General features: G+C 55.1%; 1 protein-coding gene across 1 annotated transcript; it reads right to left on the bottom strand.

Moving 5' to 3' along the window:
• Positions 1–8,823: 8,823 nt before the first annotated feature.
• LOC100274753 (uncharacterized) lies at positions 8,824–9,533 on the bottom strand. The gene has a single exon (NM_001149045.1). The coding sequence runs from the start codon at positions 9,405–9,407 to the stop codon at positions 9,012–9,014; it is 396 nt and encodes a 131-aa protein (NP_001142517.1). The 5' UTR covers positions 9,408–9,533; the 3' UTR covers positions 8,824–9,011.
• Between the last annotated feature and the right edge of the window lie 14,456 nt (positions 9,534–23,989).

Below are 23,989 nucleotides of genomic sequence, written 5' to 3'. Positions count from 1 at the left end.
CTTAGGTTGATCATGGTATGCGGGTTGATGAATTATAAAGTAAATGGGACATAATAGGTCAAAGGACACTTGCCTTCACCAAACAGATGGTCAGGGTCTTCAATCTTGTAGAACTCGAAGAGCCAGATCACTTGGTCGCCAGCGCTTGATCATCGATTCCTCGAAGTTTGGAAACGAATCACGATCTAGTCGCAACGCGAAGCGAAGACAAACCGGCACAAGCAAACAAACATATACATATGCATAAGAACATTACACCATACAAGATAAAATGTTATAAAAACATGCAGCATCAACTAGAGCTCGATTCTACGATCACGCGAGGGAAAGAAACATCGAACTCGAAGCTACAGCTGAGAAGTTAGCGCGTTAACGCTAAACAAGTATTAACCATAACATTTAACTTGACAATATCAAGTATAACTTATAGCCGCTATATAGTTTTGATTAAATCTACCACACTAGTAGCTATCCAACAAATAACTAATATAATTAGCACGAGAGGTTCTAAGCGAGGCGAATTACGACGCACGAAACAATACGACAGCGTGCAGACGACGAGTGGACACACGCGACATAGCACGCGAACGACGCACGGGACAGGGCGGACGACCGGCGCGAACGACGCGTGGACCAGCACGTTACCACGTGCGGAACAACACGCGCGACAGGCGAAAAACTAAACAGGTGACGCATTTGTACTAAACAAATATTAAATATATAAATAGTAGTTAACTTGATATTTGTCATGTCAATGTTTATTATAAAAGCCCAAGTTGAACACTACATATTTAATCTGATTGAAATATTAATCTAGTAAATATTAGTCGAGCAAACTTTAAGTTAATTATCTAAAATATGCGATCTGACGAACTAACGTTATTAACATGAGTGCTTATAAGCGACAAACTATTTATTATCACGCGCAGACGCCGCGCGACACACGCGAACGGTGCGCGACAACGTGTGCGAACAGCACACGCGACGACGCTCGCGAAGCAGCACGGCGACATGCGAAACAACGTGCATGGCAGCGCGCGACACGTGCGAGTCAACACGTCTACGCGCACGAACAGCACGATAACGCGCAAACGATGTCGCGCGCGAACAACAAACAAATAATTAACGAAAAGTATTTCAGTTGGTATTAATCACATTAATTAACATTTATCCTTGTAAAAGCACGAGTTAAAGCTATAGACTCGTTCTAATTAGATTGTTATTTTATTAACCTTCGAACAAACTAATAATTGGTTATTCAACTAAAATATGCGACACGACGACAACGATCGTCACACGTGGGAACAGCGCGCGCGTCACGTGTGAAGGAGCACACGGAAAGCGCGCACGACCACGTGTGACCACGAGCAAATAGCGCGTGACGATGTGAGCGAACAGCACGCGACATCGCGCGCACCAGACACGCAGCGCGAACGCACGATCGAACAATGGTGACGCGCAAACAGCATGCGACTGACTGACGAAATAATGTGCGCGACAATGCGCGAACTGCGTGCGAATCAGCATGCTGCAATGCGCGAAACAACGTGTGGATGGCACGCGAAACAACGCGTGCGACAGCGCACGCGACGTGCAGGGATCACTAACAAATATCATGTGTATATTAAACATATTAATTCAAAAGCACTTCGATCAGAATAATCATATACAAATGCGCAGATTTAAACTATAGATTAGTTTTTAATTGGCTGGTGAATTTTTAATAACTAATGGATGAACAAATAATTTATTAATTATATAAAACGCACGTTGCAGCAAAGTAATATTACTAACACATAGACAATTTCATTACGAAACTAATGAAATCTGTAACGGGTCAAAACGGATTTACAATGTGAATTATATTGAATAAGTAATCTTTTGCGGATTATAGCCGATGTGTCACGGTCTCATTGGTCGACCACCTACCACACAGAAGGCCACATGGAATTCTACGCATAGAATCCTGCAGATCGAATCACAGAGCAGTTACCTCTTCATCCTCCTCGGAAGGAGACGACCGCGCATACGAACGGAACCGCCACGGGAAAACTCGGCCGAGGATGTCGATCGCCTGGTGGGGCCCAACGGCGAGGCCTACTTTCCCACGCTGCAAAGACCCGCATCGGGCAGGGAAGCGTCGCGCAGGGCTAGGCCAGGCTAGCCGCGAGCAGGCCACGCTAGCGGGCCGCCGCGCGCTGGCTAGCCGCAGGCCACCACGCAGGGGGCGACGAGCAGGCTGCGATGGCCGCCGCGCAGGGGCAAGCTTCGCCGGGGATCGAGCACCGGCCGTGCGTTCACGGCGACCGTGGACGGCGGGACGAGCTCGGCACGGCGGAACTCCAGACGCAGGAGCAGGGGCGGTTGCGAGCATCAGGGAGAGGAAAAATGGTGTTGCGCATCATGGGGAAGGAGGGAGAGAAGTTGGGGGAGAGAGAGACGGTAGGGGAAGATGAACAGGGGCTCCGGCGGCGCTCAGGAGCGCCTGAGCACGCATCGTGGGGCTGCAGCGCGCGATTGGGCCGAGCAGCGCAGGCAGCCCAAGGGAGAGGGGGGGCGACGTTGGGCCAGGCGCGCTGGCAGGGCCGAAAGGGAGCTGGGCCGCGTAGCTGGCTGGGCGCGGGGCTGGCGCGGGAGCTGGGCTGGCGCTCGCGCGGCCCACGAGAGGGGGGGAAAGGCTGGCGCGCTGGGCTGGGGGGGGGGGGGGGGGGGGGGCGACGCGGAGCTGGGCCGCCTCGCGCAGGCCCAAGAAAGGAGAGTGGCGCTGGGCCGAGCGGGGGGCAAAAGAGAGGGGGAAGCAGGGGGCGGCTGGGCTAGCCGAATGGGCCAGGGAAGGGGGGATGGGCCACTTTACCTTTTTCTTTTATTGCAGCAATTGTTTTCCCTTTTATTTTTATTTACTCCATTTGATTCAAATTCAAATATGCCACAAATTCAAATTAGCACCCTCAAGCATATGCATCAAACAAAAGTGAAGTTTAGGGTTCAACATGATGCAACATTTCATACTCCCTTGGAGTCCAGCCTACTAGACTATAATTACACATAAAAATAGCCACTCTTCTTCTATAGAAAAGAGAAAGAGGAGATTGGGAAAGGTGTGAAGAGAGGAGTAACACCCGAATTTGTGAATATGAGCAAAGAAATTTTATACCCCAAATTCAGGGTGTTACAAATCTAACCCCCTTAACGGAATCTCGCCCTCGAGATTCAAGAAGAGGCTAGCAAGAAAATGAGATTGGTTTATTGGTTTTTTTTGTAGATTCTTCTAACACGGCTTTGACTCCGCCGGCTTGACTTGTGGGTTGGTTGCTTTGACCTTCAGATGCTTGAGACGGTTGATGCAATTCGTGAAGATCTCTTTGACCTATGGGCTGGACCCACACACGCTTTCGCTGCGCCACTCTGATCTTGTTGGTTGACGTGGATCGCATTGTCTTCATTGGGGTTAGCGGCTAACCCCCTTAACAAGAGCGTTGATATGCACTTGGTGAAGATGTTGCCGACTCTGATCTTGTCTGATTTGAAGGAATTGAAGGTTGCCAAATGGACAGGTGCAAGAGGAAAGAATAGCGAGAAAAGGTACGTATAAATGGATTAGAGAGAGCAGGGGGGAACCCAACTGCTTAACTATATGGCACTCACCTAATAAACTGATGTCATTGCAGACCAAGGGCCACAACACATCAACACTCATCACAAAGAAGCAAATCAGTCATAACATAAGGACAAACATCACGAGCACACAGCAACAAAACATCTCGTTGCTACACGTTAATGTTAACTAGATGGTGGTCTTTCCTTACAAAGGGGAAACTAATCTAAGGTCATCAAAAGACAAGGGGAATGATAAGACATACAAGATAGGGGCATGAGCATAATAAAGGATGGAGCTAAAGCAAGAATTGTAACCGAGCTGGGAGAAAATGCAAAGCAAGGTCGGGATAGGTAAAACACCATTCTCAAATTGAGATGGAAACGATGATATTTCAAAAGGTAGGCATAGGATAAGCTTCATGGAAAGATCTGATGATTAAAAAGGTAAAGGAGGTAACAAGCAAAAGCACACCAAAAGGTCGAGTTAAGACAAGACTTGCAACACGACAGAGGAATAGGGAACGAACAAGAGCGGAATGGGTAAGACATCACTCTTGAAATGAAATAGAAAAGGCGGCTTTAAAATGCAGGTACAGGATAAGCATCAAGATAAAGATTGAGGGATGACAAGGGTTAAGGTGATAACGGACAAACACACAATAAATGATGTATTTTAAACAAGACTTGCAAGGCGTCAAGGAAGGGTAAGCAACCACTGGTGAAGTAGGTGAGGCATTATTCCTCAAACCGGGATGGAGAAGAGGAGGCTTTAAAGGGTAGGTTCAAATTAAGCAGGAAGACAAGGGCATATATATCACGAGGGTTTTGAAAGTAATAACGAACAAGGATGTAGGAGAGGAGGTAAACAGGCATAAGACAAAGAATATAAATGCCACAGAGGATGGAGTTAAGACAGGACCTGCAAGTGTTAGAGGAAAGGATGCATTCAAGGGCCAGATAGGTAAATTGCCACTCCCAAATTGAGGTGGAAAAGAGGGGAATTTAAAGGGCAGGTATAAGATAAACATCAATGTACGATATAGAGGTGTCAAAGGTAAAGGTGCTAATAATGAAAAGCATAAGGATAGAGCTCAGGCAAGACTCACGAAGTGGAGAAAACAATCAAGGGTAAGGTAGGTAACTCGCAACTCTCAAACTGGGTTGAAGAAAGGGGAGGATTTAAAGGATAAGTTTAAGGTAAGCATTTAGGTAGAAGACATAAATATCGCAAGGGCCAAAGGCGATAACGGACAAGGGTGCAAGATAAAAGATAAAGGCATAGAAGAGCAAGTGGTACAAATACAATAACGAATGGAGTTAAGTCTGGGCCTACACGCGGTAAAGAAGAGGATATAGTCAAGGGTGAGATAAGTAAGAGACCACGCTTGAACTAAGGTGGGAGATTGGAGGTTTTAGATAACAAACATAACGTAATCGCTAAGGTAAGATTAAGAGATGAGAAGGGTAAAGGCAATAAGAAACAAAAGCACAACAAGGATGAGGTTACAAACTCGCGAGATACTACAGGTGTGCAAAATAAAATGATCACTCATGGATCATTAGGAAACAAGGGTGGTCAAGGGCGTGTTAACTGAAATATTTCAAACAGATATTGGGACATAAAGGTAAGCATATATAAAAATAAGAGTATGCAAGATTCCAATGGTACGAGCATACCAAAACCAAGAAAGTACAAATTGCCAAAAGATAGCGACTTATCAATAGAATAGGAAAGGGTCTCAAAAGACGGTAAGATCATGGACATATAAACTGAAATGTTTAAATAGGTAGTAGATGTACAAGAGTAAGTGCTTTAGATTAAGGGGTAAGGGTATTAAAAATGCAAGGATACGAGCATGTCAATAACAAAATGGAATAGAGATGGTCAAATGGTAGCAATTTAATAATGGATGAGGAAAGAGTCCCAAAAGACTAAAGGCCATGGTCAGGGGGCATCAACAAAGATGTCGCAAGCATAAGAGTGAGATCAGATCTAATAGATTGAGAGAAGTATAGACCATACTAGAATAAAATACTTTTGGCAAGGGGGCATATAGGAGAACAACATAGAATTAGTCAAGCTGACTAATATTTTGAAGCAGAATCAAGGATGGGGTGAAGTAATAATCAATAAGTCCTTAAAACGGCCAATGCTACTCTAGGTCAGCGGTCCTACAGTCAGCACGGCTTTGATACCACTTATGTCACACCCGGTTTTGGAAGGTAAACCGAATGCGAACCATGTACGTGCCAGGATCAGTAATTCACGTACACAGCGATTACATAAATGACTCATCATAGCACAATGCTTCGAATTACAATAAAGAGTAAGTAATAATATTACAGACTAGAGTCATTTACATAATATAAATCAAAGTACGCAGAATCGAAACGTAGCCAACGTAAACAACCCACCACAGGCAGCTGACTGGGGGAGATCGCTAGCCTAATCCTCGAACTCATCAACATCCTGGAACTCCTGGAGATCCACCTCGACGCCTTCTTCTTTACCTGAGCATAGATTGCACCAAAGGCAACCTGGTGTTTTGTGAAAGCAAGGGTGAGTACACATCAACGTACTCAGCAAATGTCCCGTTTGGCTGAGGTGGACTAGCTTTATGTGGGGTTAAGCTCAAGCAGTTGCTTTTAGTTGGTCAGATATTTATTATCAGTGGAAGCCAAGTTTTAGTAATAACCAACCCGTGAACCATTTCCTCATCGAGGAAACATCATTATCATCATCGAACCAAAACCATCAATAGAATCATTGTATATTGAACCATCTGTATCTCTAATCAAAGAGGATCCCAAGGCCGCTCATAACCGTGAGCACGGCTGATATATCAGTTTCATAACACTCTGCAGAGGTCGTACACTTTACCCATGAGCCGTGATTCCCGTTTTGCCCGGGGATCATGACTCCCCATTGATCACTTCCTAGGTGGTCCGGCAGGGTATCACTACGTAGCTTTTACAAAGATTCCCTAGAGGTCATAGCCGCCCGTTAGGTTTCTCCAGTTTGATAAACACAGTACCTCTCCCCGAAGGGGGGTGACTAACAAAAGCAAAACGAAAGAACCTCGGCACCCAGCCTCGGCAGAGCAAGCACTGTGCCTGGACCCCATTGACGGCACGACGGCGAAGCAACTACACCTCTAGTTCCTCTAATTAATTAGCTAAGGGCACCCCATTCCACCCTCATGGTTGCACTGTTATCCCGGGTGGTCTCTCAACGAACAGGTCCTTACGGAGAGGTACTCAGGAAACAGCCTGAGCCCCCTAGAGTATCACAAGATCAACAGCATAATCAGGATAACAGTATCGTATCATAAATAGTCACATCATGTTCATTGATTAAGTTAAGGCAATAGCAAAATGCTAACCATAATAACCCAAAAGGTAAGCAAGGACAAGGTAAATACAAAGCTAGTCAATCCTTAGGTTGATCATGGTATGCGGGTTGATGAATTATAAAGTAAATGGGACATAATAGGTCAAAGGACACTTGCCTTCACCAAACAGATGGTCAGGGTCTTCAATCTTGTAGAACTCGAAGAGCCAGATCACTTGGTCGCCAGCGCTTGATCATCGATTCCTCGAAGTTTGGAAACGAATCACGATCTAGTCGCAACGCGAAGCGAAGACAAACCGGCACAAGCAAACAAACATATACATATGCATAAGAACATTACACCATACAAGATAAAATGTTATAAAAACATGCAGCATCAACTAGAGCTCGATTCTACGATCACGCGAGGGAAAGAAACATCGAACTCGAAGCTACAGCTGAGAAGTTAGCGCGTTAACGCTAAACAAGTATTAACCATAACATTTAACTTGACAATATCAAGTATAACTTATAGCCGCTATATAGTTTTGATTAAATCTACCACACTAGTAGCTATCCAACAAATAACTAATATAATTAGCACGAGAGGTTCTAAGCGAGGCGAATTACGACGCACGAAACAATACGACAGCGTGCAGACGACGAGTGGACACGCGCGACATAGCACGCGAACGACGCACGGGACAGGGCGGACGACCGGCGCGAACGACGCGTGGACCAGCACGTTACCACGTGCGGAACAACACGCGCGACAGGCGAAAAACTAAACAGGTGACGCATTTGTACTAAACAAATATTAAATATATAAATAGTAGTTAACTTGATATTTGTCATGTCAATGTTTATTATAAAAGCCCAAGTTGAACACTACATATTTAATCTGATTGAAATATTAATCTAGTAAATATTAGTCGAGCAAACTTTAAATTAATTATCTAAAATATGCGATCTGACGAACTAACGTTATTAACATGAGTGCTTATAAGCGACAAACTATTTATTATCACGCGCAGACGCCGCGCGACACACGCGAACGGTGCGCGACAACGTGTGCGAACAGCACACGCGACGACGCTCGCGAAGCAGCACGGCGACATACGAAACAACGTGCATGGCAGCGCGCGACACGTGCGAGTCAACACGTCTACGCGCACGAAGAGCACGATAACGCGCAAACGATGTCGCGCGCGAACAACAAACAAATAATTAACGAAAAGTATTTCAGTTGGTATTAATCACATTAATTAATATTTATCCTTGTAAAAGCACGAGTTAAAGCTATAGACTCGTTCTAATTAGATTGTTATTTTATTAACCTTCGAACAAACTAATAATTGGTTATTCAACTAAAATATGCGACACGACGACAACGATCGCCACACGTGGGAACAGCGCGCGCGTCACGTGTGAAGGAGCACACGGAAAGCGCGCACGACCACGTGTGACCACGAGCAAATAGCGCGTGACGATGTGAGCGAACAGCACGCGACATCGCGCGCACCAGACACGCAGCGCGAACGCACGATCGAACAATGGTGACGCGCAAACAGCATGCGACTGACTGACGAAATAATGTGCGCGACAATGCGCGAACTGCGTGCGAATCAGCATGCTGCAATGCGCGAAACAACGTGTGGATGGCACGCGAAACAACGCGTGCGACAGCGCACGCGACGTGCAGGGATCACTAACAAATATCATGTGTATATTAAGCATATTAATTCAAAAGCACTTCGATCAGAATAATCATATACAAATGCGCAGATTTAAACTATAGATTAGTTTTTAATTGGCTGGTGAATTTTTAATAACTAATGGATGAAAAAATAATTTATTAATTATATAAAACGCACGTTGCAGCAAAGTAATATTACTAACACATAGACAATTTCATTACGAAACTAATGAAATCTGTAACGGGTCAAAACGGATTTACAATGTGAATTATATTGAATAAGTAATCTTTTGCGGATTATAGCCGATGTGTCACGGTCTCATTGGTCGACCACCTACCACACAGAAGGCCACATGGAATTCTACGCATAGAATCCTGCAGATCGAATCACAGAGCAGTTACCTCTTCATCCTCCTCGGAAGGAGACGACCGCGCATACGAACGGAACCGCCACGGGAAAACTCGGCCGAGGATGTCGATCGCCTGGTGGGGCCCAACGGCGAGGCCTACTTTCCCACGCTGCAAAGACCCGCATCGGGCAGGGAAGCGTCGCGCAGGGCTAGGCCAGGCTAGCCGCGAGCAGGCCACGCTAGCGGGCCGCCGCGCGCTGGCTAGCCGCAGGCCACCACGCAGGGGGCGACGAGCAGGCTGCGATGGCCGCCGCGCAGGGGCAAGCTTCGCCGGGGATCGAGCACCGGCCGTGCGTTCACGGCGACCGTGGACGGCGGGACGAGCTCGGCACGGCGGAACTCCAGACGCAGGAGCAGGGGTGGTTGCGAGCATCAGGGAGAGGAAAAATGGTGCTGCGCATCATGGGGAAGGAGGGAGAGAAGTTGGGGGAGAGAGAGACGGTAGGGGAAGATGAACAGGGGCTCCGGCGGCGCTCAGGAGCGCCTGAGCACGCATCGTGGGGCTGCAGCGCGCGATTGGGCCGAGCAGCGCAGGCAGCCTAAGGGAGAGGGGGGGCGACGTTGGGCCAGGCGCGCTGCCAGGGCCGAAAGGGAGCTGGGCCGCGTAGCTGGCTGGGCGCGGGGCTGGCGCGGGAGCTGGGCTGGCGCTCGCGCGGCCCACGAGAGGGGGGGAAAGGCTGGCGCGGGAGCTGGGCTGGGATTGCGCGCGCTGAGCGGAGCTGGACCGCACGGCGCTGGCGCGCTGGGCTGGGGGGGGCGACGCGGAGCTGGGCCGCCTCGCGCAGGCCCAAGAAAGAAGAGTGGCGCTGGGCCGAGCGGGGGGCAAAAGAGAGGGGGAAGCAGGGGGCGGCTGGGCTAGCCGAATGGGCCAGGGAAGGGGGGATGGGCCACTTTACCTTTTTCTTTTATTGCAGCAATTGTTTTCCCTTTTATTTTTATTTACTCCATTTGATTCAAATTCAAATATGCCACAAATTCAAATTAGCACCCTCAAGCATATGCATCAAACAAAAGTGAAGTTTAGGGTTCAACATGATGCAACATTTCATACTCCCTTGGAGTCCTGCCTACTAGACTATAATTACACATAAAAATAGCCACTCTTCTTCTATAGAAAAGAGAAAGAGGAGATTGGGAAAGGTGTGAAGAGAGGAGTAACACCCGAATTTGTGAATATGAGCAAAGAAATTTTATACCCCAAATTCAGGGTGTTACACGGTTCGCGGGGCGGCCGTTGCGCATGCGCGAGTCGTTCGAGGAACGGGACACGGGCGCGCCGTCTTCACGCCGTGAGAGAGGGTTCTCTCACTGCCCCAGGATGGGACGCAAGCCTGGCTGACGACGTGACCGTTGCTTCCGCCCGCCTGCCACCGCCATTACTGCTGGCCCATTTTTGGCCGCATTGACCGTCGCGCCAGGCTGGCGCTGCTGGGTCGCGCGCTGGATCGCCTCGAGTCGCGGTACTGATTCCGCAATCGAGGAGGCGCGGTGGTGGCGCGAGTGGCGGTGCAGTTGCTTGCACGTAGCGACCGGCGCGCCGGTTGCATGACGCGTGGGCGTGGGCTTCCATGCTGGGCGCGTTGGAAGTCGGAGAGGTGCGCCCACTTGGCGCGGTTGCATGCCGCCTGCATGGCTGCCCGCCCTTTCACCCGCTGGTCTGGGCGAAAGTGGGGGGACGCTTGTAACCACTGGACGGTTGCCTGCACCGCGCGCGGCGGTTTGGCTTCTTTTGCCCTGGGCCAACTTACATGACGCGTGGGACCCAGCCCCCGCGCCGTAGGGGGAGGACCTTGGAGCGTGTTGGAGAAGACTCAGCCCATCACGGCTGGGGACGCAAGTAGGGAGAGTCGCCTTTAAAAGGAGGGTGACCCCCTTGAAAGGCGACCATGTCTTCGCGCTCCCTTATGCATCGTGTCTTTCCACCTTCCGAGCCCCCGGATGGGGGATGCCCGCAGTCCTTCCGCCTTGTCGTTGGAGGAACGCAACTCCGTGGGAGTTGGTACCTTTCAGCCATCGTTCGGCTTCAAGGATTTTCATCACGCAGCCCGGCTGCACCCCTCCGCCGGCGGTCACCCAAGATGGTGACCTCCAGTTTGATGGCGGGGGAAAGCAAGCCGGGCTGCGGCCTCTGCCCCTCCCTCAGCCTCAAGGATTTTCATCATCGGTGCTGGGGAGGGGAGTGTGCCGAGTTGGGGTCGGCCCCTGCGTGGGCGGTGGCCCGCTCCTTCCCTCAGTGATCGGGGGGAAGGGCGTTCGCCGCTCGTGGCGCCGGCAGCTGTCGCGTTCCCGGCTCTCAGACCCGAGTGGCTTTGGAGCCGCTCCCGGCGCCGCCTTCCGCCACGACAGCTGGAAGAGGTTCTTCCGCCGACGAGATAGCCGGGGCCGCCCACGGACCGACCTCCAACTCTATGGCCTTCTGCCCGTCCTTGCCTCACGAGTTTGGGCACAGGCGGGGGCCTCCTGGCAGCAGCATCCGCCCTGAGGTCATCGCTGCTGCTGTTCGCCCCCCCGGAGCAGAAGTCGTCGTCGCCGCCGCTGCTGGAGCGGGTGACGGCGCGCCGTTCGTCGGTCTTCTGTTGCTCCGCAGGCCCCCCTGATCGAGTGGGGTTGTTCGTACCTGCGGAGGTGGAACCGGAGTTCCGTTTGTAATGGCACCTTGAGTGCCGGTCTTTTGTTCATTGTGGCTGTCGGGGCCTGAACATGTATGTATTTTTGGCGCGAAGCCGTGTTTTTTCCTTATTTTTGAGCACTAAGACTCGCATGTTGGTTGTCTGAACCGCTTCACCAAGCGTGAGTCGCCCCGTGCAAAGGTGACGAGTGAGGTATCCGTATCCCGGAGGCGTAGGAGTTCCTCGGCTCGGTCGGCCTTGTTGTCCGAGGCTTCTCTTGCTTAGTTAAAGGAACCTCTCGGCCGCTCTTCGATGAGCCGAGGCCAGGGGTAGCAGTGTCAGCACGGACAGAGGCAGAGTTGGCTCGAAAAGAAGACTTGGTCGGCCGGAGCCTGGCCGGGTCGTCCGTTAGCGGGACCGACGCCGGAGTCGATCTGCCGAGGCCTCGGGCCGGGCTGATGCCTTCGGGGGACAGCTGGTCGAGGCCTCGGGGTGACCAGCCGAGCCGCCTGCTCGAGCCGGATTCTTGAAGAGGACCCTGGCGGCGATGGCCCGGGCGTGATGATGATGTCGTCCTTCAGAGTGGAGATCCTCGGACCGCGTCGCCATCCGAGGCTAGGTCGGACCTCGCCGAAGGTGTAGTCGATGCCGAGGGTGCTGCTGCTCCCTTCAACTGTCAAGATCCAGGCCTGCAGGATCGGATCATCTTGTAGTGTGTGTTTTCTGCGGCTGCCGAGGCCCAAACACACCCTCGCCGTGTTGTAAAGTTGCGCTTCTTTTCCTCTTGTTTCGAGTATCTGGACTTTTTCGTCGGTAACAGAATTGTCTGTGCGAGCGAGAGTTGCTTTTCACGGAAGGTGATGAGTGAGGTATCCGTATCCCGGAGGCGTAGGAATCCCTCGGCTTGGTCGGCCTTGCCGCTTACGCGCGCTCTTGCCCGTCCATAGGATTCTGCCACCGACGCAGTCGAGAAGGCTCGAAGAACCGCTTAGGCAGAGGAGCTTTCGAACGTGAAGACTTGTTCGGTCCGCGGAATCACTTATCCGAACGTGAGTTACTTATCGCAGAAGGTGATGAGTGAGGTATCCGTATCCCGGAGGCGTGGGAGTCCCTCGGCTCGGTCAGCCTTGGCTGCTTACGTGTACTCCGTCGTTTTCAGGATCCACTTTCGAAGTAGTCGAAAAGCACGAAAGACATTCTGGCAGAAAGGATCTTTTTTCGAGGAAAAAATTCGACGCAGAGGGGGTTCCCCCCTTTTAGCCCCCGAGGGAGGGTCGGGCTTTGCCGAGGCAAGGCTGACCCTTCCTTGATGACTAAACTTTGCGTGGGAGCGAGGTATATGAACAACTTGAAAACATCTTAAGGGTAGAAGCGACGTAGCTGTTGGATGTTCCAAGCGTTGTTGTAGACCTCGCCTTGGCTGTTGGCCAGCTTGTACGTTTCGGGCTTCAGAACTTTGGCGATGACGAACAACCCTTCCCAGGGAGGCGTGAGCTTGTGCCATCCTCGAGCGTCCTGTCGCAGCCGAAGCACCAGGTCGCTCACCTGGAGGTCTCGGGACTGGACCCCTCGGGCGTGGTAGCGTCGCAGGGACTGCTGGTACTGTGCCGAGTGTAGTAAGGCCTTGTCCCGAGCCTCTTCTAGCTGGTCCAGCGAGTCTTCTCGACTAGCTTTGTTGCTTTGGTCAGCATAGGCCCTCGTCCTCGGGGAACCGTATTCTAAGTCTGTGGGCAAGATGGCCTCGGCCCTATAGACTAGAAAGAATGGCGTGAAGCCCGTGGCTCGGCTCGGCGTTGTCCTCAGGCTCCAGACCACCGAGGGGAGTTCCTTCATCCATCGCTTGCTGAACTTGTTGAGGTCGTTGTAGGTCGTTGTAAATCCGAGGCTTGAGTCCTTGTAGAATCATGCCGTTGGCACGCTCTACTTGCCCATTCGTCATGGGATGAGCCACGGTGGCCCAGTCCACCCGGATGTGGTGATCCTCGCAGAAGTCCAGGAACTTTCTGCCGGTGATCTGGGTGCCGTTGTCGGTGATGATGGAGTTCGGGACCCCGAAACGATGGATGATGTTGGTGAAGAACGCCACCGCCTGCTCGGACCTGATGCTGTTTAGGGGGTCGGACCTCGATCCACTTGGAGAATTTGTCGATGGCGACCAACAGGTGCGTGTAGCCCCCGGGTGCCTTCTGCAAGGGGCCGACGAGGTCCAGACCCCACACAGCAAAAGGCCAGGTGATGGGTATCGTCTGCAGAGCCTGAGCGGGCAGGTGGGTCTGCCTTGCGTAGAACTAACACCCTTCGCAGGTGCAGACAATTCTAGTGGCGTCGGCCACCGCCGTCGGCCAGTAGAAACCTTGCCGGAAAGCATTTCCGACAAGGGCTCGAGGTGCTGCGTGATGGCCGCAAGCCCCCGAGTGTATCTCTCAGAGGAGTTCCTGACCTTCGGTGATGGAGATGCATCGCTAGAGGATGCCTGAGGGGCTGCGGTGGTAGAGCTCCTTCCCATCTCCCAGCAAGACGAACGACTTGGCGCGCCGCGCCAACCGCCGAGCTTCGGCTCGGTCGAGGGGTAGCTCTCCTCGGTGGAGATATTGCAGGTACGGGGTCTGCCAGTTTTGATCAGGCGTGACCCCGCTTTGCTCCCCCTCGACGTGCAGCGTCTCGCCCTCGGGGGCCGAGGGTACCTCGGGCTGAACCGAGGGTGCCTCGGGCTCGGGCGTGTCGTCGATCTTGACGGAGGGTTGATGCAGGTCTCGGGAGAAGATGTCTGGGGGAACCGTTGTTCGCCCCGAGGCTATTTTAGCCAGCTCGTCCGCAGTCTCGTTGTAGCGCAGGGCGATGTGGTTGAGCTCGAGCCCGTAGAACTTGTCTTCCAGGCACCGAACCTCATCGCAGTAGGCCTCCATCTTCGGGTCGCGGCTGTCACACCCGGTTTTGGAAGGTAACCCGAATGCGAACCCTGTACGTGCTAGGATCAGAAATTCACGTACATGGCAATTACATAAATGACTCATCATAGCACAATGCTTCAAATAACAATAAAGAGTAAGTAATAATATTACAAACTAGAGTCATTTACATAATATAAATCAAAGTACACAGAATCGAAACGTAGCCAACGTAAACAACCCACCACAGGCAGCTGACTGGGGGAGGTCGCTAGCCTAATCCTCGAACTCGTCGACGTCCTGGAACTCCTGGAGATCCGCCTCGACGCCTTGTTTACCTGAGCATAGATTGCACCAAAGGCAACCTGGTGTTTTGTGAAAGCAAGGGTGAGTACACATCAACGTACTCAGCAAATGTCCCGTTTGGCTGTAGTGGACTAGCTTTATGTGGGGTTAAGTCAAACAGTTGCTTTTAGTTGGTCAGGTTATTATTACTAGTAGAAAGCCAGGATTTAGCATTAACCCAAGTTCTTAACCCAAAGTACCCTTTCCAAATGGAAAGAATACCACTTACCATTACCATAAGCATGATCATAACCATCCTCATCATCATCTGTAAACCAACCATCTCTGATCGAAGTATCTAATCAATGGAGCTCCCTTGGCCGCTCATAACCGCGAGCACGACTGATATATCAGTTTCATAACACTCTGCAGAGGTTGCACACTTTACCCATGAGCCGTGATTCCCGTTTTGCCCGGGGATCATGACTCCCCATTGATCACTTCCTAGGTGGTCCGGCAGGGTATCACTACGTAGCCTTTACAAAGATTCCCTAGAGGTCATAGCCGCCCGTTAGCTTTCTCCAGTTTGATAAACACAGTACCTCTCCCCGCAGGAGGGTGACTAACTGTCGGGGACCATAATTAGGGATACCCTCAAGACGCCTAATTCTCAGCTGGTAACCCCCATCAGCATAAAGCTGCAGAGGCCTGATGGGTGCGATTAAGTCAGGGATCAGTCCATACGAGTGACTCGATCACGCTTCACCCGAGCCTAGCCTCGGACTCGGGCAGCCGACCTCGAGGGACTTCCGTCCCGCCCGAGGCCCCCCTTTTAACGGCGGACACATCTCCGGCTCGCCCGAGGCCTTGGCTTCGCTAAGAAGCAACCCTGACTAAATCGCCGCACCGACTGGCCAAGTTGCAGGAGCATTTAACGCAAAGGTGGCCTGACACCTTTATCCTGACGCGCGCCCCCGGCAGAGCCGAAGTGACCGCCGTCACTCCGCCGCTCCATTGACCGATTTGACAGAAGGACAGCGCCGCCTGCGCTACTCCGACTGCAGTGTCACTCGACAGAGTGAGTCTGACAGGCAGTCAGGCCTCGCCAGAGGCGCCATAGGAAACTCCGCTACGCCCGACCCCAGGGCTCGGACTCGGGCTAAGACCCGGAAGACGGCGAACTCCGCTCCGCCCGACCCCAGGGCTCGGACTCGGGCTAAGACCCGGAAGACGGCGAACTCCCCTCCGCCCGACCCCAGGGCTCGGACTCGGGCTAAGACCCGGAAGACGGCGAACTCCGCTCCACCCGACCCCAGGGCTCGGACTCGGGCTAAGACCCGGAAGACAGCGAACTCCGCTCCGCCCGACCCCAGGGCTCGGACTCGGGCTAAGACCCAGAAGACGGCGAACTCCGCTCCGCCCGACCCCAGGGCTCGGACTCGGGCTAAGACCCGGAAGACGACGAACTCCGCTCCGCCCGACCCCAGGGCTCGGACTCGGGCTAAGACCCGGAAGACGACGAACTCCGCTCCGCCCGACCCCAGGGCTCGGACTCCGCCCTGGCCTCTGCCGAACGATCTCTGCCTCGCCCGACCCAGGGGCTCGGGCTCGGCCTCGGCAACAAAAGACAGACTCGACCACAGCTTCGGAGGAGCCCCCACGTCGCCCGACCTCGGACGCGGGCCCGCCACGTCAACAGGGAGCGCCATCATCATCCTACCCCGAGCCGACTCGGGTCACAGAGAACAAGACCGGTGTCCCATCTGGCTAGCTCCGCCAGATGGGCAATGATGGCGCCCCACAAGCTCTGTGACGACGGCGGCTCTCAGCTCTCTTACGGAAGCAGGGGGACGTCAGCAAGGACTCGACCGCCCCGACAGCTGTCCCTCCGCCAGGCTCCGTTGCTCCTCCGACAGCCACGACATCACGCCAGCAGGGTGCCAAGATCTCTCCGACTGCCACATTGGCATGTACTTAGGGCGCTAGCTCTCTCTCCGCTAGACACGTAGCACTCTGCTACACCCCCATTGTACACCTGGATCCTCTCCTTACGCCTATAAAAGGAAGGATCAGGGCTTTCTCAGAGGAGGTTGGCCGCGCGGGACCGAGGACGGGACAGGCGCTCTCTTGGGGCCGCTCGCTTCCCTCACCCGCGTGGACGCTTGTAACCCCCCTACTGCAAGCGCACCCGACCTGGGCGCGGGACGAACACGAAGGCCGCGGGACTTCCACCTCTCTCACGCCCGTCTCCGGCCACCTCGCCTCTCCCCCCTTCGCGCTCGCCCACGCGCTCGACCCATCTGGGCTGGGGCACGCAGCACACTCACTCGTCGGCTTAGGGACCCCCCGGTCTCGAAACGCCGACAGTTGGCGCGCCAGGTAGGGGCCTGCTGCGTGCTGACGAACAGCTTCCCGTCAAGCTCCAGATGGGCAGTCTCCAGCAACCTCTCCGGCCCGGGACGGTACTCCGTTTCGGGAGTCTTGAGTTCATGTCCTTCGACGGCAGCTACGACATGATACTCCTTCCACCGCCGCGCGACAACGACAATGGCGGCCGACAACCCGCCCGCCGGCGGCAGAATCGACGACATCTTCCCCGCGTGGTGGAAGAACAACATTCGAGCTCGCTCCGTCCTCCCCCCGCCAACGGAGGAAGAGGCGGGGCAACCAAGGCCAAGCGGGAGGCCGCGCTTCGTCGGCCGTCGAGCGAATCGACGCCCCTGACGCCCCGACGGAAGGCACGCTGGGCGTCGACCTCGCGTTCGAGACGAAGGCAAGCGCTGTCCCCCCGCGACACGCTGATCCCGAGCAAGAAGACGACGCCAGCGCGCTCGCGGAAAGCCTGCAGGACGTCGCCCTCGTACCTGGGACGACGGTGCAACCAGTCCCCGATGTGACTACATCGCTCCTCGTCGACCAAAAGGTACTGACTAACTCCCATCTTATGTCATTTCGACTCGGCCTCAACCCGCCAAGCGACCTCGCTTTGGCGGGCGCTCTCATTGAGGCAAGTGCAACCCCACTAGGGTTTCGTATGCGGTCGCCTTGGGACCGGTTGACGGACGTCTCAACCTACGGGCCCTCTGGGTCCGAGGAAGATGACGATCCCAGCATCTGTTGGGATTTCTCTAGACTTGGCAACCCCAGTGCCATGCGGGACTTCATGACCGCATGTGACTACTGCCTCTCCGACTGTTCCGACGGAAGCCGCAGCCTTGACGACGAGGGCTGCGGCCCAAGCCGCGAATGTTTCCACATCGAGCTAGGGGATCCCTCCGAAGGCAACCATCTCGGCATGCCGGAGGACGGTGATCTTCCTAGGCCGGTGCCTCGCGCCGACATCCCGCGGGAGCTAGCTGTGGTCCCCGTTCCGGCGGGGGGTTACGACCCACAACTCGAGCAAGTCCGCGAGGCGCAGGCCAGGCTCAACGAGGGAACAGGAGCGCTTGAGCCGATCCGTCGGGACGTCGGGCAGGTATGGGCGGGCCAACCCCCGGCCGGAGAAATATGTCACCTGCCCCAAGGTCTCCAGCACCGCGTCGCCAACGATGTCAGGGTCAGACCGCCGCCCGCATCCAGCGGGGTTGGTCAGAACCTGGCAGCCGCAGCGATGCTCCTCCTCACGATGCCGGAGCCATCAACTACCGAGGGTCGGCGAATCCAGGGAGAGCTCAAGAATCTCCTGGAAGGCGCTGCGGCCCGACGGGCCGAGAGCACTGCCTCCCGAAGGCAGGGATACCCCTCGGAACCTCATGCCGCGACTTCCCGATTCATGTGGGAAGCCTCGGTCTACACCGGGCGCACGCGCAACACCGCGCCTGCGGCCCCGGGCCACCTCGGCAACGAGCACCATCGAGGCGACCGTCGGGCCCACCTCGACGAAAGGGTGCGCCGAGGCTACCACCCCAGGCGTGGGGGGCGCTACGACAACGGGGAGGATCGGAGACCCTCGCCCGAACCACCCGGTCCGCAGGCCTTCAGTCGGGCCATCCGACGGGCGCCGTTCCCGACCCGGTTCCGACCCCCGACTACTATCACGAAGTACTCGGGGGAAACGAGACCGGAACTGTGGCTCGCGGACTACCGTCTGGCCTGCCAACTGGGTGGAACGGGCGACGACAACCTCATCATCCGTAACCTCCCCCTGTTCCTCTCCGACACTGCTCGCGTCTGGTTGGAGCACCTGCCTCCGAGGCAGATCTCCATCTGGGACGACTTGGTCCAAGCCTTCGCCGACAATTTCTAGGGCACATACGTGCGCCCCGGGAATTCCTGGGACCTTCGAAGCTGCCGGCAACAGCCGGGAGAGTCGCTCCGGGACTACATCCGGCGATTCTCGAAGCAGCGCACCGAGCTGCCCAACATCACCGACTCGGATGTCATCGGCGTGTTCCTTGCCGGCACTACCTGCCGTGACCTAGTGAGCAAGTTGGGTCGCAAAACCCCCACCAGGGCGAGCGAGCTGATGGACATCGCCACCAAGTTCGCCTCTGGCCAGGAGGCGGTCGAGGCTATCTTCCGAAAGGACAAGCAGCCCCAGGGCCGCCCATCGGAAGAGGCTCCCGAGGCGTCTACTCAGTGCGGCGCCAACAAGAAGGGCAAGAAGAAGTCGCAATCGAAACGCGACGCCGCTGACGCGGACCTTGTCGCCGCCGCCGAGTACAAGAACCCTCGGAAGCCCCCCGGAGGTGCTAACCTCTTCGACAAGATGCTCAAGGAGTCGTGCCCCTATCACCAGGGGCCCGTCAAGCACACTCTCGAGGAATGCGTCATGCTTCGGCGCCACTTCCACAGGGCCGGGCCACCCGCGGAGGGTGGCAGGGCCCACAACGATGACAAAAAAGAAGATCACCAAGCAGGAGAATACCCCGAGGTCCGCGACTGCTTCATGATCTACGGTGGGCATGCGGCGAACGCCTCGGCTCGGCATCGCAAGCAAGAGCGCCGGGAGGTCTGCTCGGCGAAGGTGACGGCGCCAGTCTACCTAGACTGGTCCGACAAGCCCATCACCTTCGACCAGGCTGACCACCCCGACCATGTGTCGAGCCCGGGGAAATACCCGCTCGTCGTCGACCCCATCGTCGGCAACGTCAGGCTCACCAAGGTCCTGATGGATGGGGGCAGCTGCCTCAACATCATCTACGCCGAGACCCTCAAGCTCCTGCGCGTCGATCTGTCCTCCGTCCAAGCAGGCGCTGCGCCCTTCCACGGGATCATCCCTGGGAAGCGCGTCCAGCCCCTCGGACGACTCGACCTCCCCGTCTGCTTCGGGACGCCCTCCAACTTCCGAGGGGAGACCTTGACGTTCGAGGTGGTCGGGTTCCGAGGAACCTACCACGCGGTACTGTGAAGGCCATGCTACGCGAAGTTCATGGCCGTCCCCAACTACACCTACCTGAAGCTCAAGATGCCGGGCCCCAACGGGGTCATCACCGTCGGCCCCACGTACAAACACGCGTTCGAATGCGACGTGGAGTGCGTGGAGTACGCCGAGGCCCTCGCCGAGTCCGAGGCCCTCATCGCCGACCTGGAGAACCTCTCCAAAGAGGTGCCAGATGTGAAGCGTCATGCCGGCAACTTCGAGCCAGCGGAGACGGTTAAGGCCGTCCCTCTCGACCCCAGCGGCGACACCTCCAAGCAGATCTGGATCGGTTCCGGGCTCGACCCCAAATAGGAAGCAGTGCTCGTCGACTTTCTCTGCGCAAACGCCGACGTCTTTGCGTGGAGTCCCTCGGACATGCCCGGCATACCGAGGGATGTCGCCGAGCACTCGCTGGATATTCGGGCCGGAGCCCGACCCGTCAGGCAACCTCTGCGCCGATTCGACGAGGAGAAGCGCAGAGTGATAGGCGAGGAGATCCACAAGCTAATGGCAGCAGGGTTCATCAAAGAGGTATTCCATCCTGAATGGCTTGCCAACCCTGTGCTTGTGAGGAAGAAAGGGGGGAAATGGCGGATGTGTGTAGACTACACTGGTCTCAACAAAGCATGTCCGAAGGTTCCCTACCCTCTGCCTCGCATCGATCAAATCGTGGATTCCACTGCTGGGTGCGAAACCTTGTCCTTCCTCGATGCCTACTCAGGGTATCACCAAATCCGGATGAAAGAGTCCGACCAGCTCGCGACTTCTTTCATCACGCCGTTCGGCATGTACTGCTATGTCACCATGCCGTTCGGTTTGAGGAATGCGGGCGCGACGTACCAGCGGTGCATGAACCATGTCTTCGGCGAACACATCGGTCGCACAGTCGAGGCCTATGTCGATGACATCGTAGTCAAGACAAGGAAGGCTTCCGACCTCCTCTCCGACCTTGAAGTGACATTCTGATGTCTCAAGGCGAAAGGAGTCAAGCTCAATCCTGAGAAGTGTGTCTTCGGGGTACCCCGGGGCATGCTCCTGGGGTTCATCGTCTCCGAGCGAGGCATCGAGGCCAACCCGGAGAAGATCGCAGCTATCATCAGCATGGGACCCATCAAGGACTTAAAAGGCGTACAGAGGGTCATGGGATGCCTCGCGACCCTGAGCCGCTTCATCTCACGCCTCGGCGAAAGAGGCCTGCCTCTGTACCGCCTCTTAAGGAAGGCCGAGTGTTTCGCTTGGACCCCTGAGGCCGAGGAAGCCCTCGGGAACCTGAAGGCGCTCCTTACAAAGGCGCCTGTCTTGGTGCCCCCAGCTGATGGAGAAGCCCTCTTGGTCTACGTCGCCGCTACCACTCAGGTGGTTAGCGCCGCGATTGTGGTCGAGAGGCAAGAGGAAGGGCATGCACTGCCCGTTCAGAGGCCAGTCTACTTCGTCAGCGAAGTACTGTCCGAGACCAAGATCCGCTACCCACAAGTTCAGAAGCTGCTGTATGCTGTGATCCTGACAAGGCGGAAGTTACGACACTACTTCGAGTCTCATCCGGTAACTGTGGTGTCATCCTTCCCCCTGGGGGAGATCATCCAGTGCCGAGAGGCCTCGGGCAGGATCGCAAAGTGGGCGGTGGAAATCATGGGCGAAACAATCTCGTTCGCCCCTCGGAGGGCCATCAAGTCCCAGGTGTTGGCGGACTTCGTGGCCGAATGGGTCGACACCTAGCTGCCGATGGCTCCGATCCAACCGGAGCTCTGGACCATGTTTTTCGACGGGTCGCTGATGAAGACGGGAGCCGGCGCGGGCCTGCTCTTCATCTCGCCCCTCGGGAAGCACCTACGCTACGTGCTCCGCCTCCATTTCCCGGCGTCCAACAATGTGGCCGAGTACGAGGCTCTGGTCAACGGGTTGCGGATCGCCATCGAGCTAGGGGTCAGACGCCTCGACGCCCGCGGTGACTCGCAGCTTGTCATCGACCAAGTCATGAAGAACTCCCACTGCCGCGACCCGAAGATGGAGGCCTACTGCGATGAGGTTCGACGCCTGGAAGACAAGTTCTACGGGCTCGAGCTCAACCACATCGCTCGGCGCTACAACGAGACTGTGGACGAGCTGGCTAAAATAGCCTCGGGGCGAACAACGGTTCCCCCGGACGTCTTCTCCCGGGATCTGCATCAACCCTCCGTCAAGATCGACGACGCTCCCGAGCCCGAGGCACCCTCGGCGCAGCCCGAGGCACCCTCGGCGCAGCCCGAGGCACCCTCGGCGCAGCCCGAGGCACCCTCGGCGCAGCTCGAGGTACCCTCGGCCCTCGAGGGCGAGGCACTGGACGTCGAGGAGGGGCAGAGCGGGGCCACGCCTGATCGAGATTGGCAGGCCCCATACCTGCAATATCTCCGCCGAGGAGAACTACCCCTCGACCAAGCCAAGGCTCGGCGGGTAGCGCGACGCGCCAAGTCGTTCGTCTTGCTGGGCGATGAGGAGGAGCTCTACCACCGCAGCACCTCGGGCATCCTCCAACGGTGCATCTCCATCGCCGAAGGTCAGGAACTCCTGCAAGAAATACACTCGGGGGCTTGCGGCCATCACGCAGCACCCCGAGCCCTTGTCGGGAATGCTTTCCGGCAAGGCTTCTACTGGCCAACGGCGGTGGCTGACGCCACTAGAATTGTCCGCACCTGCGAAGGGTGCCAATTCTATGCGAAGCAGACCCACCTGGCCGCTCAGGCTTTGCAGACGATACCCATCACCTGGCCCTTTGCTGTATGGGGTCTGGACCTCGTCGGTCCCTTGCAGAAGGCGCCCGGGGGCTACACGCACCTGCTGGTCGCCATCGACAAATTCTCCAAGTGGATCAAGGTCCGACCCCTGAACAACATCAGGTCCGAACAGGCGGTGGCGTTCTTCACCAACATCATCCATCGCTTCGGGGTCCCAAACTCCATCATCACTGACAACGGTACCCAGTTCACCGGCAAAAAATTCTTGGATTTTTGCGAAGATCACCACATCTGGGTGGACTGGGCCGCCGTGGCTTATCCCATGTCAAATGGGCAAGTGGAGCGTGCCAACGGCATGATTCTACAAGGGCTCAAGCCTCGAATTTACAACGACCTCAACAAGTTCGGCAAGCGATGGATGACGGAACTCCCCTCGGTGGTGTGGAGCCTGAGGACAACGCCAAGCCGGGCCACGGGTTTCACGCCGTTCTTCTTGGTCTACGGGGCCGAGGCCATCTTGCCCACTGACCTGGAATACGGCTCCCCGAGGACGAGGGCCTACGACGATCAAAGCAACCAAGCTAGCCGAGAAGAATCGCTGGACCAGCTGGAAGAGGCTCGGGACAAGGCCTTACTACACTTAGCGCGGTACCAGCAGTCCCTGCGACGCTACCACGCCCGAGGGGTCCGGTCCCGAGACCTCCAGGTGGGCGATCTGGTGCTTCGGCTGCGGCAAGACGCCCGAGGGAGGCACAAGCTCACGCCCCCCTGGGAGGGGCCATTCGTCATCGCCAAAGTGCTGAAGCCCGGAACATACAAGCTGGCCAACAATCAAGGCGAGATCTACGGCAACGCTTGGAACATCAAACAGCTACGTCGCTTCTACCCTTAAGATGTTTTCAAGTTATTCATATACCTCGCACCCACGCAAAGTTTAGTCATCAAGGAAGGGTCGGCCTCGCCTCGGCGAAGCCCGACCCTCCCTCGGGGGCTAGAAGGGGGGAGACCCTCTCTGCGTCGAATTTTTCCTCGAAGAAAGATCTCTTTTTAGCAGAATTTCTTTCGTGCTTCTTGACTACTTCGGAAAGCGGATCCTGGAA

This window comes from Zea mays, chromosome 9, assembly GCF_902167145.1.
Source record: "Zea mays cultivar B73 chromosome 9, Zm-B73-REFERENCE-NAM-5.0, whole genome shotgun sequence".
In the NCBI taxonomy this organism is placed as follows: Eukaryota; Viridiplantae; Streptophyta; class Magnoliopsida; order Poales; family Poaceae; genus Zea; species Zea mays.
The sequence above is the reverse complement of the archived record's forward strand: the minus strand, read 5'-3'. Positions and strand labels throughout refer to the sequence as shown.